Source organism: Carassius auratus, chromosome 30, assembly GCF_003368295.1.
Source record: "Carassius auratus strain Wakin chromosome 30, ASM336829v1, whole genome shotgun sequence".
NCBI lineage: Eukaryota > Metazoa > Chordata > Actinopteri > Cypriniformes > Cyprinidae > Carassius > Carassius auratus.
The window spans coordinates 18,160,744-18,176,100 of NC_039272.1; the positions used below are offsets into that span (position 1 = coordinate 18,160,744).

Below are 15,357 nucleotides of genomic sequence, written 5' to 3' on the forward strand. Positions count from 1 at the left end.
AACCCAGTGACTGTTGGGTGTCATTAACATGCATTAGTTTGTCAACGGATGTAGGCTACATTACACAAAAGCACATGCACCTATACATTGCAGTCTCCTGATAGGTTTTATTTAAGCGAGAACATATGTTGGCCAAGCTGGGACACAGGGAGAGTCTATGCCGTCATGTCAGTGGATGTTCAGAATGATGTATTAGGTATAAAGATGGAGATTGCACTCCAAACAAACCCTTCTTTTTTTTTACTAAGGCAGAATAATTGCTTATGTATGTTTTATTGTATATTGAGTGGCTAGGTGGTTAGCACTGTTGTCTCACAGCAAGAAGGTCGAGGCCCGGCATTACTATGCATTATTATGCATTACTATGCAGCTAGGTCCTCATATCGCCCCCTGCTGTAAGTATAAGGAACAGCTGCTGTGCAATAGCTTCAAGATCATGTGCTGTTTGGGGGATTTCGGTCATTTTTGTGCCTTTGGCAAATACTGAATCTCCATTCATTAGACCCACTCGAGTGGATGATTGACTGTCATACATTGTGTCAGTTTTCCTTGAGACCCCTGGGGCAGTTTGCATTGTGATAGTTTCCATTTCTAACTAAACGAAAGGCTGAAATCTTATAAATTGGAAAATTGAGACACTACTGTGTAGAGAAACGTAACTGCAATTTATAGCTTGTAGTGCTTAATACATACAAGATAAATTGGCATTATGGTGATGTGTATATATTATGCTCATGATGAATGTGTCATTTTTGTGCTACATGCACCCCCTCAACATTGGCTATGATGTCATCATACGGTAAAATCACAAGTTTAGGCAAAACCCTGTCTTGTCTCATCCAAATTTCCTCCCTTTCTGCGTGGTATGTGCCCTGTTGCTGCTTCTCCCTCGTCTTTTCATCAGCTTCTGTCTTTGTCCTACTTTTGCTTCCTGTTTTCCCCTCACTCATTTCAGTGTCTTAGAAATTCTTTTTCAGAGGCTCTTCTTAAAAGTCTTCTTGTGCCTAAAGCAAAAAATCCAAAGTTAATTGAAAGAGAAATTGAAGTCACGTTGTCAGATATAAAGTCACATTGTTGAAATATAAAGTTAAAGTTACGATTGGGAGATATAAAATACAATTACCAGGCAGTAATGCAGTAATGGGCTTCCATAACCTTCTTCCCAGCAGCTCTATTCATCTCACTTGTTCAGTGTTTTGCATGACTGAAATCTTGTTTTGGTTGATACATGGTTGCAGGTCTGACCTCGACTTCATAAGCTGCTCATGTGGGATTTGGAGTGTTTATTATTGTCATTTCATGCCTTGTTGAATGAGCTGATGAAGAGATTAACATCTTAATGCTTAACACAGTCAAACGAGCACTTCCCTGTGACATATCACCAGTTCTTGCTTTCTCTCTCTCTCTCGCTCTCTCTGGCTGCTTTAACTTCATCCTTCCCTCTATTACTTGCTCCTCTGTATGCAGGACCTTCTAACACCATGATCCATTAAATTCCTCTTGGGATAGTGGCTTTGATCAACTTACTAGTGATTATTTTCACAAGAGGCCTGTGTAAGTGTGTGACTGGCTTGGCTGACCCCTTAATGAACTTTTTCCGGATGGCAGTGAATTGACAACTGTCCCTCTTATTCCAGTATTTCTTATGAACACCAATGCTGCTTTTATTAGTATTGTTGAATGTGGGTGTATTTGAGAATTTCTTTTTTTATTGTTCAAATTGATTTAATTGTCCATTTTGCATTGTGGATTAGAATGTTGTGATGGCATTTAAAAAAAAATTGCATACATATTATAGGATTTCAGCTTATTGCTATCAGCAGGAAAAAACCCCAAAACAAGAAAAAGCTCAGTGCTCATCTGTTGATACCCCAGAGATGCTATCTGTACTTGAGGGAAATTTGCTTCACCATAAAGGTGTCCAAATAATTTTCCATTCCAGACTTAAAATACGGAGACGGGAGACACCATATGTTACCTATTTCTCAGACAAAACGTATTAGCCACAGCTGACCCCAGTATTATGCATGACCTGCAGATTTCATGCGGATAGTGTGTGTATTTAGTGTTGCTACAAAACATATGTTCACATTTCAAACATTGACTGTGATTTATTTTCAAAGAGTCACACCATGTGCGTTTGAATGTTCATTTCAAGATTTTGTGTAGGAATTATTAAACATAGATGGAAATCCCATTAAACTGGATAGTGCCGTTTTATTAGCAGTATAAACATATTTTATGACATTTTAATGGTTTTGATTAATGTGTGACATGCAGACCCAGTCAGTCACTCGTGACTACAGTGCTGCTTCTTGCATAGGTTAAGCAGATGCCCTTTCTGAGATTCTTAATCAGTCTCGACAGCAAACGTGCCTGGAGGGGCTGTAATTGTTGTTTTTAGTATGTGACATTTTCGGCTTGTCTACCCGTTTCTGGTGTGTGAATCATTCAGATGTAATCAGCAGTACGGACCGCTGTGAGGTAATGACAAGCTTGAGAGTGGAAAGCTGAACCTGTTTACACTTTCTCTCATTTCTCTGTAAACCTTCTGTTTCGCTAACTGTTCAAATGAGACTTGCAGAACACCGAGAATGATGTTGCAGTTGATGTCTCTCTTCTTTTTTTAGCGAGTATTATGCTTGCGGTATGGGCCGTGTCCAGCGGATTGGTGATTAAAGTAAACGGCAGCCCCGGCTGGCTGACTATCTGGTCTCAAGTTAGGTTCTTTTATTAAACCAGAATATTTAAAGCAACTAAGACTAGCTTTGACAGATATATTAACATAACATTCATAATTCAAATGCCCTCAAGAATCAGTTTGGCACTGTCCCTCTTAGGATAGTTTATATTAAAGTATCCTTAAATCCTTTCTTTTCCACTTGTTTTGTGCTGTCTATATGGCATATGGTATGTGCTTAACGTCTGTTTACAATATCGGAACAGTTTGGCTGCCTGTCACTTTTCCACAAGTGTACTTGGCTGTAAAGATAAGCAGTTTTTAAGACTTGCTTATTTACACTTGGCAGAAAGGCTTTTAACTGAGACAGCGGAAAATCTTTTATCGAGATCATCTGCTCTAATGTGGAATGCAAAATGATTGTTGTCACTTTCACAGTCTGCGGTGTGAGACCACATGCACTACAAGAAGACAAACTTCCTCTTCCTTTAGGGGCAGATTCTTCTGAAAACCACAAGGATCACAGGTTACAGCCAAGGTGTGCTTTCACCCTCACATCACTGAAATCTCGTCTTTTCACTTTTTTCTGTATTTTAAGATCTGTGAAACGTTACACACTCCTTGCTGAGTTTCACTTACTCTTAACATTTTTTTTTTCCTAATGGACGATTTCTCCTGAAGCTATACTTTGACGAGCATAGCTGATGAACCAGCAAACAAAAGAATTGTACTCCTGGCTTTGTGTCAGAAGGTGACAGTAGGGCCTCTGTAGTAAAATGGGCTGCAGCCATCAGATCAGTTTTCACTTTCATTGGCTCCTGTGAGTGACACCGCATCTCAGTTCCTCCATCTCCTGCAGAGGCTCTGGGAAAAAAAACACAAATGGATAGTGTTTTACACAGGGGGGTTATTTATATCTTGCACTGAAGAGCTCTTCAGATTTGTAATTCATTGCTTGCTGTGTTTGGTGAGATGAGATGTTGCTCTGTGGTGTGTGGTCTCCGTTGTTTGAAATGTTCTTGTAGCTTTCCTGTGATGTGATGGCAATGACAGTTCTGGGGCCTCGTGTTTAAAACTTTGCATAGATTTCATCCTTGAAGTATGCGTACACACAAACTGTGATTTTTGTTTACGTGTGCAAGATTTCAGATTTATTAAGCCACACGTAGACCAGAGCCTGGTTCATGTTATAAATCACAGATAGTATAATAATATGCATAAGTTTCAGCTGTCTTTTCCAAAAAAGACCTTGCATGAAGCTTAACAACACTGGTTTTATCACACATAACCTCATCTGCTTGTAATTTACATACTCTGCGCATATTGCCATCCAGGCATGTGATACTTCCTTGGAACCTATAGGAAGATCATAACGTGAAAGTATGTGTTTTTTTTTAATGAAGTTCAAGTTCATTAATGTTCAAGTTCATTTTGAATTGCCATTATGTGCTTGCAACTTTTAAATCGGGCCATGGTCTTGCAGATCTCTAATTTTATCAGCTTAAAAAAAATGCTATTTTTGCTGAAGAACAACTGCACATTGTTTTAACAGTTTGCCTTGAAATTCCAAGCATAATTGAGCAGTTTTCTTTGGCTTATTCCTAATTTTTCGTGCTTTCAGGTAACATTTGCTATTTTCTCTCAAAGATCCTCTTTTGTCTTGCAGTTTCTGTCTTTTTCCCTCTGTTTAAACTATTTTGTCTTGGCAAAGATTCGAATCGATTTCTTCGTGCTTAAGCTGAACTAGCCTTTGTATGCACTCCATTATGCCTGTCAGCCTCGTTCTGTTTTGGTAAAGGGTATTGTGAGCTTCCAGATGTTTCTTTGGCAGTGAAATATGACCTGAAATGGGTGAGTCAGCTTCATTCAGTGGTGAATCAAACTGATGACAGCAAATTTGTGACTTAAGGATTTCCTGTTGAGGGTATACACTAGCCTATAGGAGCAGCGTTTGGGGAAAATGGATGTGGCAGGATGGAAACCATTCAATCCTCTAATGCAGTTCATAATAAGCCTCTGGCTTTGTAGTTTTGTTTTAAATATGATCTGTTCATATCTTAGGCGAGTGTTTCTCAATTGAACCAAGTGCTTGAGTGTATTCATGAAATCCTCCCAAAGATGAAATACGTTTACTTTTTTTGGTTTAAGACAAAAGGCAAGCCTCACATTCAAACAAATCTGTCACCTTTCAGCATGTTTTTGCTCTTCTTTTGAAATGGACTGCTCTTTCGTCTAGCTGTCAGCAGTATTGCAGTGGTTCCAGCTACACATTTTCTCCACTCTTAAGTCTTTCCTCACCTCTGTCTCTTCATCCACTTGTTTCTCCATGCTGCTCATGTTTCTGCTGGAGATGCTGCTCAGATTGCATCATTAAGGTTAATCAGGATCTCATGTGAAAGCCTCTGGAGCTAATTAAAATTTTCTGCCTCTTTCTCCTGTTTTCTCACTAGCACTTTTTATTTTTTATCCTGTTTCACATCCTTGCAAGAGCTCATTGGCATGACACTGCTCTGCCTCCAACATATCCGCTGTAGCTCACAAAAGAGACACCCACTGGCAAACAGACTAAACCATGTAGTCTGGGCTGATTTGTTGGCCTGTCGACCCACAGTGGCAGCAGTTGCTGTTGCTTGCCACCAAAACCCTTGTGCACCCGCCCTGCTTGCAGCAAACCTAATAGTCTTTTTTCAGCTGAGCTAATAAAAAGGGGGTTTTGTATGAGCAGTGTTTTATGAGGAGCCTATGCCTCTTGCCCCACTATGTTCTAATGCACAAGTCGGCTGTTCCCAAAGCCACAGGCCCCACCCGTAAACCTCCTCGGGGTTTGAATAGTGGCGTATGTGTGTGTGCTTAGTGCCACAGTTTACTGTAGTGCTCCCATAAGGGAAATCTATGGAGGTAGACTCTGCACCAAAATAAATGTTTACTTTTAGGTAAAAAAAATATTAGCAAAGTTTTATCCAAAATTCTGTCATGAAGATGTAAAGACGGTAAAATGTGTAACTTTGTCAAGATAAAAGAAGGGAATATTTGCCTAGAGGAAAAAAATGACTCCCAGGAATTGCATCAGTACCATATATGGAAATATATTAATGACAAAATTATTTCATACTAGAATAAACATGCAATGGTTTGGAACTACGAAGTTGAAAAAAAAAATAGATTTTGCAATTTTGGGAGCTGCAATTTAACGTGTTTGCATATGTATGCATTGCACATATCATTTTGTCATTTAAAGAATTCCATAATTTTTACTTTCCAAAATTCAGTTCCAGAAGTTTTCAGATTTTCCTAAAATGTTTCTTTAATTCTGGAATTTACTTAAGATTAATTATTATTGGTCCTATCTGCATGTAGTAATACATGTACCTAAATGCTAAAGCACATTTTGTCTGTCACATGATGTTTTCATGACAGACAACATGCTCGGTCACATAGAGGGCTGTTTAATATATATATACATCTAATCATTGTTCACCAAAGCCAACACACTGTGAAAAACAGCCTCACACTTTTTACATCTACAAACACAAAGTCCTACTCCCATAAGCTGTAGGGCTGTAACTCTCTCCTCACAGCCGATGAGAGATGTTGGATGCTCTGCCTGAAGCCTTTTGACCTTGAAACCTCCTCCTTTGTCACCCTGCAGTCTTTTAAGTAAATACAGCCTGTGTGTGGGAGTGTGAGAAAGAGAGAGCACTTGTAAATCAAAACTGCTCTGGGTTGTCATGGTGTGGTTTGGATTGTTCAACAATGTCAATGTTATTGGCCATGTTGCACTGACATGCTGACAGAGTTCTTTTTTTCTCATGTTTGCTCTCATTGCTCCTGTATGTCTTTGTCATCTACTGACTTTATATGTATTCTGGTTGCGTTCAGAACAAGACATTTTTTTGTCTTGTCTGTAATTTTATTTAAAACATACTATTACTTTTTTTTTATTCCTCATAAAATAAAAATGCCACGGTTATACTGATGTCATAGTGAAGAAAAGTCTTAAAAAGAAAAGAAAAACAAAACATAAAAAGAAAACCCCAAGTAGTTGACTCGCCAAAACCCTTCAGACATTTATTTAATAAATACTTAAAAATAAATAAATAAATGCATGCATAAACAAATAGATTAAAAAAATCTGTATATATATATATGTTCATATAGACCCTCTTTTTCTTGCTTCACAGAAAACCATCATATTGATGTGGATCATGGCTTCCTGATCAGATCTTCCTGCCCACTATCTTCTCTTTCCTTGGACTCATCATTGGCTCAGTGATGAACCACACACCCAGTCCCCACATGACAGAGGCCGCCAAGTCTGGGCCGGGCTTGTTGTGCGGCCTGGGCCTGGGCCCGGATCGGGTGCGTTCCCCGGACAGCCTGACCTACACACCCAGCCCGTCAGGGGGAACGCCCAGTTCCAGTCCTCCTCTGCTGATGTCTCCAGGGCTGGGCTGCGATGGCGGCGGGGACTGGGAAAGCCGCGAGGAGCTGCGTCTGCGTGAGCTGGAGGAGGCTCGGGCACGGGCGGCTCAGATGGAGAAGACAATGCGCTGGTGGTCAGACTGCACGGCCAACTGGAGGGAGAAGTGGAGTAAAGTGCGGGCTGAACGCAATAGGGCACGGGATGAGGTCAGGCAGCTGAGACAACGTCTGGACGCCCTTACCAAAGAGCTGACGGGGGCACGGCGGGAGCGTCAAGAGCTGGTGGCCGAAAACGAACAACTGCGTCTAGAGGCCCAAAGAGTCCGAGCTGAACAGAACTCCCCAGCGAATACTTCCACTGCACCAGCATCCAACTCCTCAACTGCCTCCACACACTCCAACCAGCCACAGGAAGCAGACATCAAGCAGGACAACCAGGTTGAGGAGAACATGAGAGATGGCCCAGGCTCTCCAGAGCAGGAACCTGTGAGAGATGTAGACACTGACAAACCAGACAAGCAGAAGGTGAGTGTTAAACTGCATATTAATTGGAGGGTTTCCTGGTAATTCACCTGACCCCAAACGGACACTCAAAAACAGCTACATGGTGCAACAAAGAACGCAACGCTCAGCAGCGTTTCTTAGAGTGGCAAGGGACTCAGTCGAAAAAGCAATTTCAGTTAATCACTTGTACATAAAGATTTGTGCACTAAGCAAAACCAAGCAATCTGAGCCTAAAATTTGCCCTAACTAGACTGTGTCCTATCTCTTACATTTTGACGTAAGGAGCCACATCTCCTAACATCTCTTTTTTTTTTGCATCATATGTTCCCAATGGTTGTGATTCTGGTGCCACAGGTAGTGTTTTGTTTTTATTGTTGACAACTAAGTTAGGGTGCACACTTGGTTTGAATGCCTGGTGCAAACCAGAGTTTGATGGCTGAACTCGCATGTCATGTTAAGGGTTTTCCTGTGTGGTTTTGGAAACTTTCAGAGGTGCGGATATGAGCTGTGTGTCATATGCTGTTCAAAAGCTTAGCTTCCTTCCCAGATTTGGCAGATTAACTCGCACCTCAACTGGAATTGTCATTTCAAATGTGATTAGACTTTTAAGTTGAATGGACTTTGTCATGGTTAATATTACTTTCGTGGTTTTAGGTGATAGTCACAAAGAGAATACAGCTCGACTTTGTCTACTCGTCAATATAGAAAGTCTGTGAGGTACTACTGTAAGCAGGCTATGTGAATCATGCATTAAGAGACTCACACCTGTAAATTAATCCAGTTGTTAATTGTTAAAGTGAGCACACACATAAATAACATTTCATGAAATCATATTTTGCGTTTCACTTCTGCAGTTGAGTATGATTGTGAACAAAGCAGCAGCGAACTGTACTAAAAGTTCTCCGGTACCTCAGGTCACCTTTTTGTGGATGGACACCCGTTTTCAGAAAATGGCATTCATATCATATAAATGAACCGAAGTCTGACATTAAATGAACCAGGATGTGCACTAAAAGTGCTTGTGAGAAAATGCTTTCTAATATAATATGTCACATCTAGTTAGAATGATGCAATTTTAAAATTACACATGATTTTTTTTTTTTACAAAAATTAAAAGCTATACACTCAAACCACACGACAAACCCACAGAGTAACCGAGGCTGTTCATCTGGACACAGGTAGACGGTTGTAAATAGGTCAGCCACAGACCTGGCTCAGTGCATCTTCCTGTGATTTCATTACCTGATTCCGTGCTTTTTGCTTGTGTGCTGGTTTCATTTTTTCGTCCTATTATTAGAACCACCCCTCTCCCAGCACAACCCCCAATGTGTTTTACCCATGGGGCCACAGCCAGGGGTACCGCAGCAGCTCCCACTACCCAGAAACCCCTTTTTCATTCCTAGACTCGCTTGAGCATGTCTGTTATTTCCTTAATTGCATTTTAAACTAATCTTTCAAGGGAATTACCCCTCACACTAATGTGGTTTAGTCTGCTGTGCACATTAGCAAGCACCTCTTTTTTGGGGGGGTTCGCAAATAGATGTGAAGACAGCGCACCAGCAGAGAGAGGCAAGGAAGAATTAATGTCAGTGTCAAACTTGACCTTCAGAGTCTCAAGCATGATGAATATATATTTCTGCACGGATATCAACAGGGGGTATCCTAGATTGATAGCTTAAGACTCTCAGACTCATGTGAATGGTGACAATTACCTACTGAGAGCACCTTTATTATTCAGCACAGAAATAACCACCTTTTTAAGGTAATATCAGGTTTCCTCATTCAAACTTAGCTAAGTAAATAAATAATAGTTAGCGTAGTCGGAATCTCACTGGATTGATTTGATACCATCCCATTTCCTGATCTGTTTCCACACAAAGCCATGCTGAGTGCTTCCACATGTAGAACTCGATCTGTATTAGTGCGCGTTTGGTTCCCCCTGGTGCCCGGGAGAGCTCATTGCGCTTTTATCTCAGTTACTCAACTGTGGCCGTTCTGGGATCGCAGCATGTTTAGTGTCTCATGTCTGTCTCCTGAGGCCCATGTCTTTGATATGTAATCCCTACTGTGTGTAGGAAGGAAAGAGGAAGGATGGTGCATTGAACTGTAAAGCCGGTTTTTATTACTCCTCCGAAGAGCTTGTGAATTTCATTCATGCACACAGGAAATAAGGGAAAGGTGCAATGGGATATTTGTTATGTGGATGACAGAGAATATGCCCCTTGTGTGGTTTGGTTTAATAAGGGAAAAGGAAAACATGAAAGTCTGATTTTCTTTGTTGTTTATGTTTTTCATTTGTTTTCTTTGTCTTGGAACATTGACTATTGCAGCAGTTCTCAGCGGGTTTTGCTTCAAAACCTTGGTTGTACATTCGGACATCGACTCGCAAGTCAACACAATATAATAATTGTTTATCATATAAAACTAAACAAAGTTTTTTTTTTATCTTTATGTAATTCTATGTTAAAATATTAGGCTCTCGTTGTTTATCCTTGTTTGTAAAGTCTGAGTTTAGTTTTCTTTATGTAATTTTGTTTATGGTCATCAAAGATGAAGGCATGTCACACAACCTCTCTTTATTGCCATCTTTTGACCAGCTGCTGTCAAATAGCAAATTAATTTATGCTACTCCTCCACCCCCACAACATAATATTTGAAGTGATGCAAAATAGTTCGTTTATTTAGCAAAGTAAAAAAGCGTCAATTATTATTATTATTTTTTTAATAACGTATTTTTCGGACTATAAGTCGCACCTGAGTATAAGGCACAGTCCAAAAATATGTCATGATGAGGAAAAAAACATCTATAAGAACCAAGAACCAAGAGAAAACATTACTGTCTACAGCCGCAAGAGGGCGCTCTGTGTCTTCAGTGTAGACTACAGGAGCACTGAGCAGCATAGAGCGCCCTCTCGCGGCTGGAGATGGTAATGTTTTCTCTTGGTTCATTTCTCTCGGTTCATGTCAAATTAATTTAGATAAATAAGTTTGCACCTGACTATAAGTCGCAGGACCAGCCAAACTATGAAAAAAAAGTGTGACTTATAGTCCGGAAAATACGGTAATAACTTTGTCTCCTTGGAACAGTGTTTGAACAGACTTGCTATGGTCCTCCAGTTTAGAACCACTTGTGTTTAGAAGTATTTAGCTTCTTTCTTTCTTTGCGTCAGGAGTTGGAGTTATTGGAGGCTCTTCTCAGGGCGAAGTCAGAGGCTCCAGACTCTTGGGACATTCGCAGTGCGAGTAGCTTGCGCTCAGTTCTCAGTCGGCAGGACCGGAGCAGACTGCTGTGGGAGGATCTGGCTGCCCTGGAGGAGGACTCTGGCAAGCTCAACGCTCTCCAGCTACGCCTGGATGAGTCCCAGAAAGTCCTGCTGAAAGAACGAGAGTAAGCGATCATTGTCCAGGTGGAAAACAATACATGCATGAAACAGACCGGAACTCACCAAATGAATTCAAAGGCCTTTTAGAGCTTCTCATAAAAATGGCAGGGTCAACATAGATGTATCCTTCACCACCTCCGATATACAGGGAAGGATACATCTTTGTTGACTTTGTAGAAATCACCCACTTAAGGCATCTCCGTAGACTAGACCTTCTGAGAACAGTCGGTTTGGACTCGATGATGATGATTTATGCTGTGCATGTGAAACGTTTTGTGTCTCTGTCAGGGATAAGCATGCGCTCATTAAGAACATTGAGAAGCTGGAGGTGGAGCTGAGCCAATGGAAACTCAAATATGAGGAACTGAACAAGAGCAAACAAGAGGCCCTAAAACAGGTGAGCAAGCTTATTCTGATAAGATGCAATACAGCAATGAAGAATCATCTCAAATCAGAGCAACATTACCCCCATTTTTGTTTTAGTCTTACAGAGGTGTGCCTGTTAGGAATGAATGAGAGAATATTCCTCATATATTTGCAGTGATATTGCTGGTGATGTAAAATCAAGCAACATTATAACCTTGTGTTCATTTAGTGACAAATGGTGTGGAAAACATGCCTTGATTAGTCTTAACTAGATTTATAATATGCATTAAATATTGTGAGTAACAATGACTGATAGATGGGAATTATAATTCCTCTGATTGCAAAAAATCACCTTTTCACTTCATTTCAGCGCAGCCATAAATATATAAAGTTATAAATATTGAGATATATTGAATATTATTAAAAGGTTGGAAAAAAGGTTTTTCTAAATCATATAGTGTATCATGAAAATAATTCGTCAGGAACCTGCAGTAAATTAAACTCCAAGCCAAATAGCTTTGTAGCAGCTGTGGAACATTTAACTTACTGGCTTCGTTTATTGAATTATGGTATTTTAAGCAATTTGTTTGCGCTTTTGGGCATCAAGTGAAGACAACAATTGCTGAGTCTTAATTGCCAGCATTAGTTTTTTGGCTTCAGCGCTGTATTTGTTATTTGTGGGTCGTGTTTGATTTACAAATAACAGATCAATTGCTGAAGCCAGGAACAATAACACATGATATTCTCATGAGGAACAGATCTCCAGCACTTCCATGTTAAAAGAGCATGAAATCCTTGGCCTTTTTTCCAATTTCCTCTGGGCAATTTATAGTCCGAGCTTTAATCAGTAGGAAGAATGCATGGTGAGTGCTCTGGTGGCCTGTTCATCAAAACCCAGTACTTCACCTTCACTTCCAGATATCATATTCTTGCCTTACAGTATCCTCCAAATACAGTCATATGTGCTTCAGAGACATAATCCCAGGCAGAAAGTTTGACACACCCTTTCTTTGCTACTTTTCTAAAATGTGGAAAATCGAAGTAATAATCATCAAATCTATGAAAAAATTATGCATTAACCGAAATCTTTAAAAGTTGTTGTTTTTTTGTCCCTGGACTCTTTAATTGTATAGAAGCATGAATTCTGTCAAGGCTTTCAAAATGTCCTACTAACAAGATACATAAAAACAAACTCATATTTATATAATGAAGTGTGTTTTTTTTTAATTTTGAAACAAAATTCATTAAAATCATTAAGAGCATTAATTCAGTCAAATATATCCATCCTAAATAAATACAGGGTGTTATAACGGATGCATCTCTGATAGAGCACCACCAGGGGGCAGTTGTTACCCATGCTGGAGGCAGTCTGGCATTGTCCATGAATGATTAAATTTTGCTTCTCAGGATTTCTTTTAGTCAGGCATTTTTATGAAAGACAGCTGCACTGATTGGGCCCAGGGAAACTTTCTCTCTTAATACAAGCCTTCCTCAGAGAGAATAAGGGATTGACTCACCATCATACACCTAGACCTCGTCATAGCCATATAGTAGAGAGATGATTAGTAGGAAGAGATGTGCTTCTCTTTTTAATAACCTCAACCCTTAAGGATGTGCATGAATACCATGAGATGATGAGCAGGAAGAGAGTGTGTGCCACACTCACTAGTTTAATAGATGAGCTGCCTGTCCTCAGCCCAGTTGTGTGAGCTCACGACCTGCAGCGAATGTTAATCACTGCGTTTGAGTCACAGTACGCCGAGTGTGAGACGCTGTTGAGAGATCAGACTTTTACCGTAGTGCCCCTTTCACTTAATGGCAAATGAGCGAGACCATATTGCCACAGAAAGTTGGTACAAGTCGTGTTAAATGAGCACAGTTTCACAGAGTTTCATCAACTGTGAAATGAGTTTAAAAACCAGGCTCATTCACAATCTGTTTTTTAATGCCAATGGCATCTTCAGAGTGTTGCGTATTCAGTCCCAGTAGTTTATTTGAATACAATAGATTATCTCTAACAAAGCAAAGGAAAAAAAGTTTTACTCAAGATCAGAAGTTCCGAGATAAAAGGCTGACTCTCTCTGTCTTTTTCGATCTCTCACGCAGCTGAACTTCTTGAAAGAGGTGCATCAGGATGAGCTGGGCCGCATGTCTGAAGATCTGGAGGACGAGTTGGGGGCTCGTACCAGCATGGACAAAAAACTGGCAGAGCTCCGTACAGAGGTGAAACGCATGTACATTTTCTGTTTCCTACTCATACTGCACTGTTTTGCATGGGTTAGCCGGTTCGGTATCACCCCAGGACACACTGTAATCTACATCAAAGCTAAACACCCTTAGGGCTTTAAACATCCATCCGCTGTCTTCCTGCGATTTGACTAGCAGGACACCAGGCACCGCGTCCCTCTGTTAGTCAAGCTGGCGTAATGACAGAACACTGCTCTAACACGTTCCCAGCAGGCAGTGATAGCAGTGGGGTGTTGCTGAGATGAACCTGGCAAGAGAGAGTGACATTATGCACTTTGATGGGCTCCTTAAAGAGCACCGCCATTCCGGTGTCTCAGCTCAGATCCTTTTTATCCCCTAAACTCCAAAACCCCCAGTGACCTCCCTTCATCTCTGCCCTCAGGAATCGAGGCGTTTCACAGGCACTGCCTGATATCAGAAGCCAAATGACATTATAGAAATATTAATGACTAGTTGGTCTGGAGCGAGTTTGGGGTATGCCAGGAAAGTCAGCCAGCACTTAAGGTGAATCTGAAAGAGATGGTTTCCCATTAAACTGCTTTTATCAGCAGGTCAGGACTGGGAAAACATGGAGAGCTTTTCACTTAGCTCGCAACATCATTCTGAGCTAATAGGTGTCCTGTGTGCTAATGCAGCATTAGTCCTTCCTGTCTCTTCATATTTTATGTATTTCAAGTTTTGCACACAGTATTTGCATTAGGAGTTTTCAGATATTTTAGTATGTTTTAGTTAGATCAAGTGCAACAATAAAACTGTTTTCTTGTGAACACTGCAGTAAATTACTTCAAAATTATTTGAATTTGAATTATTTGCTGCTTTCAAAAATTGTTCCAAAGCAGTGGGTGGATTTCAAAGTGTAATTTTATATATGTGTGTTTTAACTTAATTTAACAAAATAAAAAAATTGAAAATTAAATAAAAAATTAAATTTATGCATTTAGCAGATGCTTTTAACAAAAGCGACTTACAGTGCGTTCAGGCTATCAATTTTTACCTATCATGTGTTCCCGGGGAATCAAACCCCCAACCTTGCGCTTGATAATGCAATGCTCTACCAATTGAGCTACAGGAAGAGAAGTGTTGTGCATGGAAAAGGTGGTGGAAATTCCTACATGAACCATAAAACTATGGTTATTTTAATGTTAAAATATTTACTATTTCTGTTTTTACTCTATTTTTAATCAAATAAATGCCGCCTTAGTGAGCATAGAGGATTTCTGTCAGCATAAAAACAGTTACTGACTACAAACTATAGTGTATAGACATGGATAAATGAATACAATCCAATCATCTGTGCTCCATGGAAAAAAGTATTAGACCATTGTAAACATTACATTCAGTGTAAAGGGTTACAAAGTGATGAATATTTAGTTTAGTTAATTATGCTAAACTTTTGTGCAAAAAAAATGGTTCATGTTGGGAGTAAGCCTTTACATTCAAAATTACTTCATTATTGTCCTCGTTAACTTTTTGTTTTGTAAAGTGTTATGTCTCTCTCCCTCTTTCCTCACTATGTTACTGAATTTGTGTGTGTGTGTGTGTGTGTGTGTGTGTGTGTGCAGATGGAGCGTCTGCAGGTGGAGAACGCAGCAGAGTGGGGTCGTCGGGAGCGTCTGGAGACGGAAAAGCTGGCTCTGGAGAGGGAAAACAAAAAGCTGCGCACCCAGATGGAAGACCTGGAGGAGCAGCTGGCACGCAAACGCAGGCAGGCCGCCAGCGCCCTGGACACCGACCTCAAGACCATCCAATGTGAGC

General features: G+C 40.3%; 1 protein-coding gene across 2 annotated transcripts in view; it reads left to right on the forward strand.

The window, feature by feature from the left end:
- Positions 1-15,357, forward strand: part of ccdc102a (coiled-coil domain containing 102A) — a 56,638-nt gene that overhangs the window by 18,150 nt on the left and 23,131 nt on the right. For both annotated transcript variants that reach the window (XM_026211873.1, XM_026211872.1), the window contains 5 exons: positions 6,862-7,627; positions 10,777-10,994; positions 11,278-11,386; positions 13,462-13,578; positions 15,165-15,357. The exon at positions 15,165-15,357 is cut by the window's right edge and continues 17 nt beyond it. In XM_026211873.1, coding sequence (XP_026067658.1) covers positions 6,953-7,627; positions 10,777-10,994; positions 11,278-11,386; positions 13,462-13,578; positions 15,165-15,357 — 1,312 coding nt within the window. In that variant the 5' untranslated portion in view covers positions 6,862-6,952. The remainder of the gene's footprint in view (positions 1-6,861; positions 7,628-10,776; positions 10,995-11,277; positions 11,387-13,461; positions 13,579-15,164) is intronic.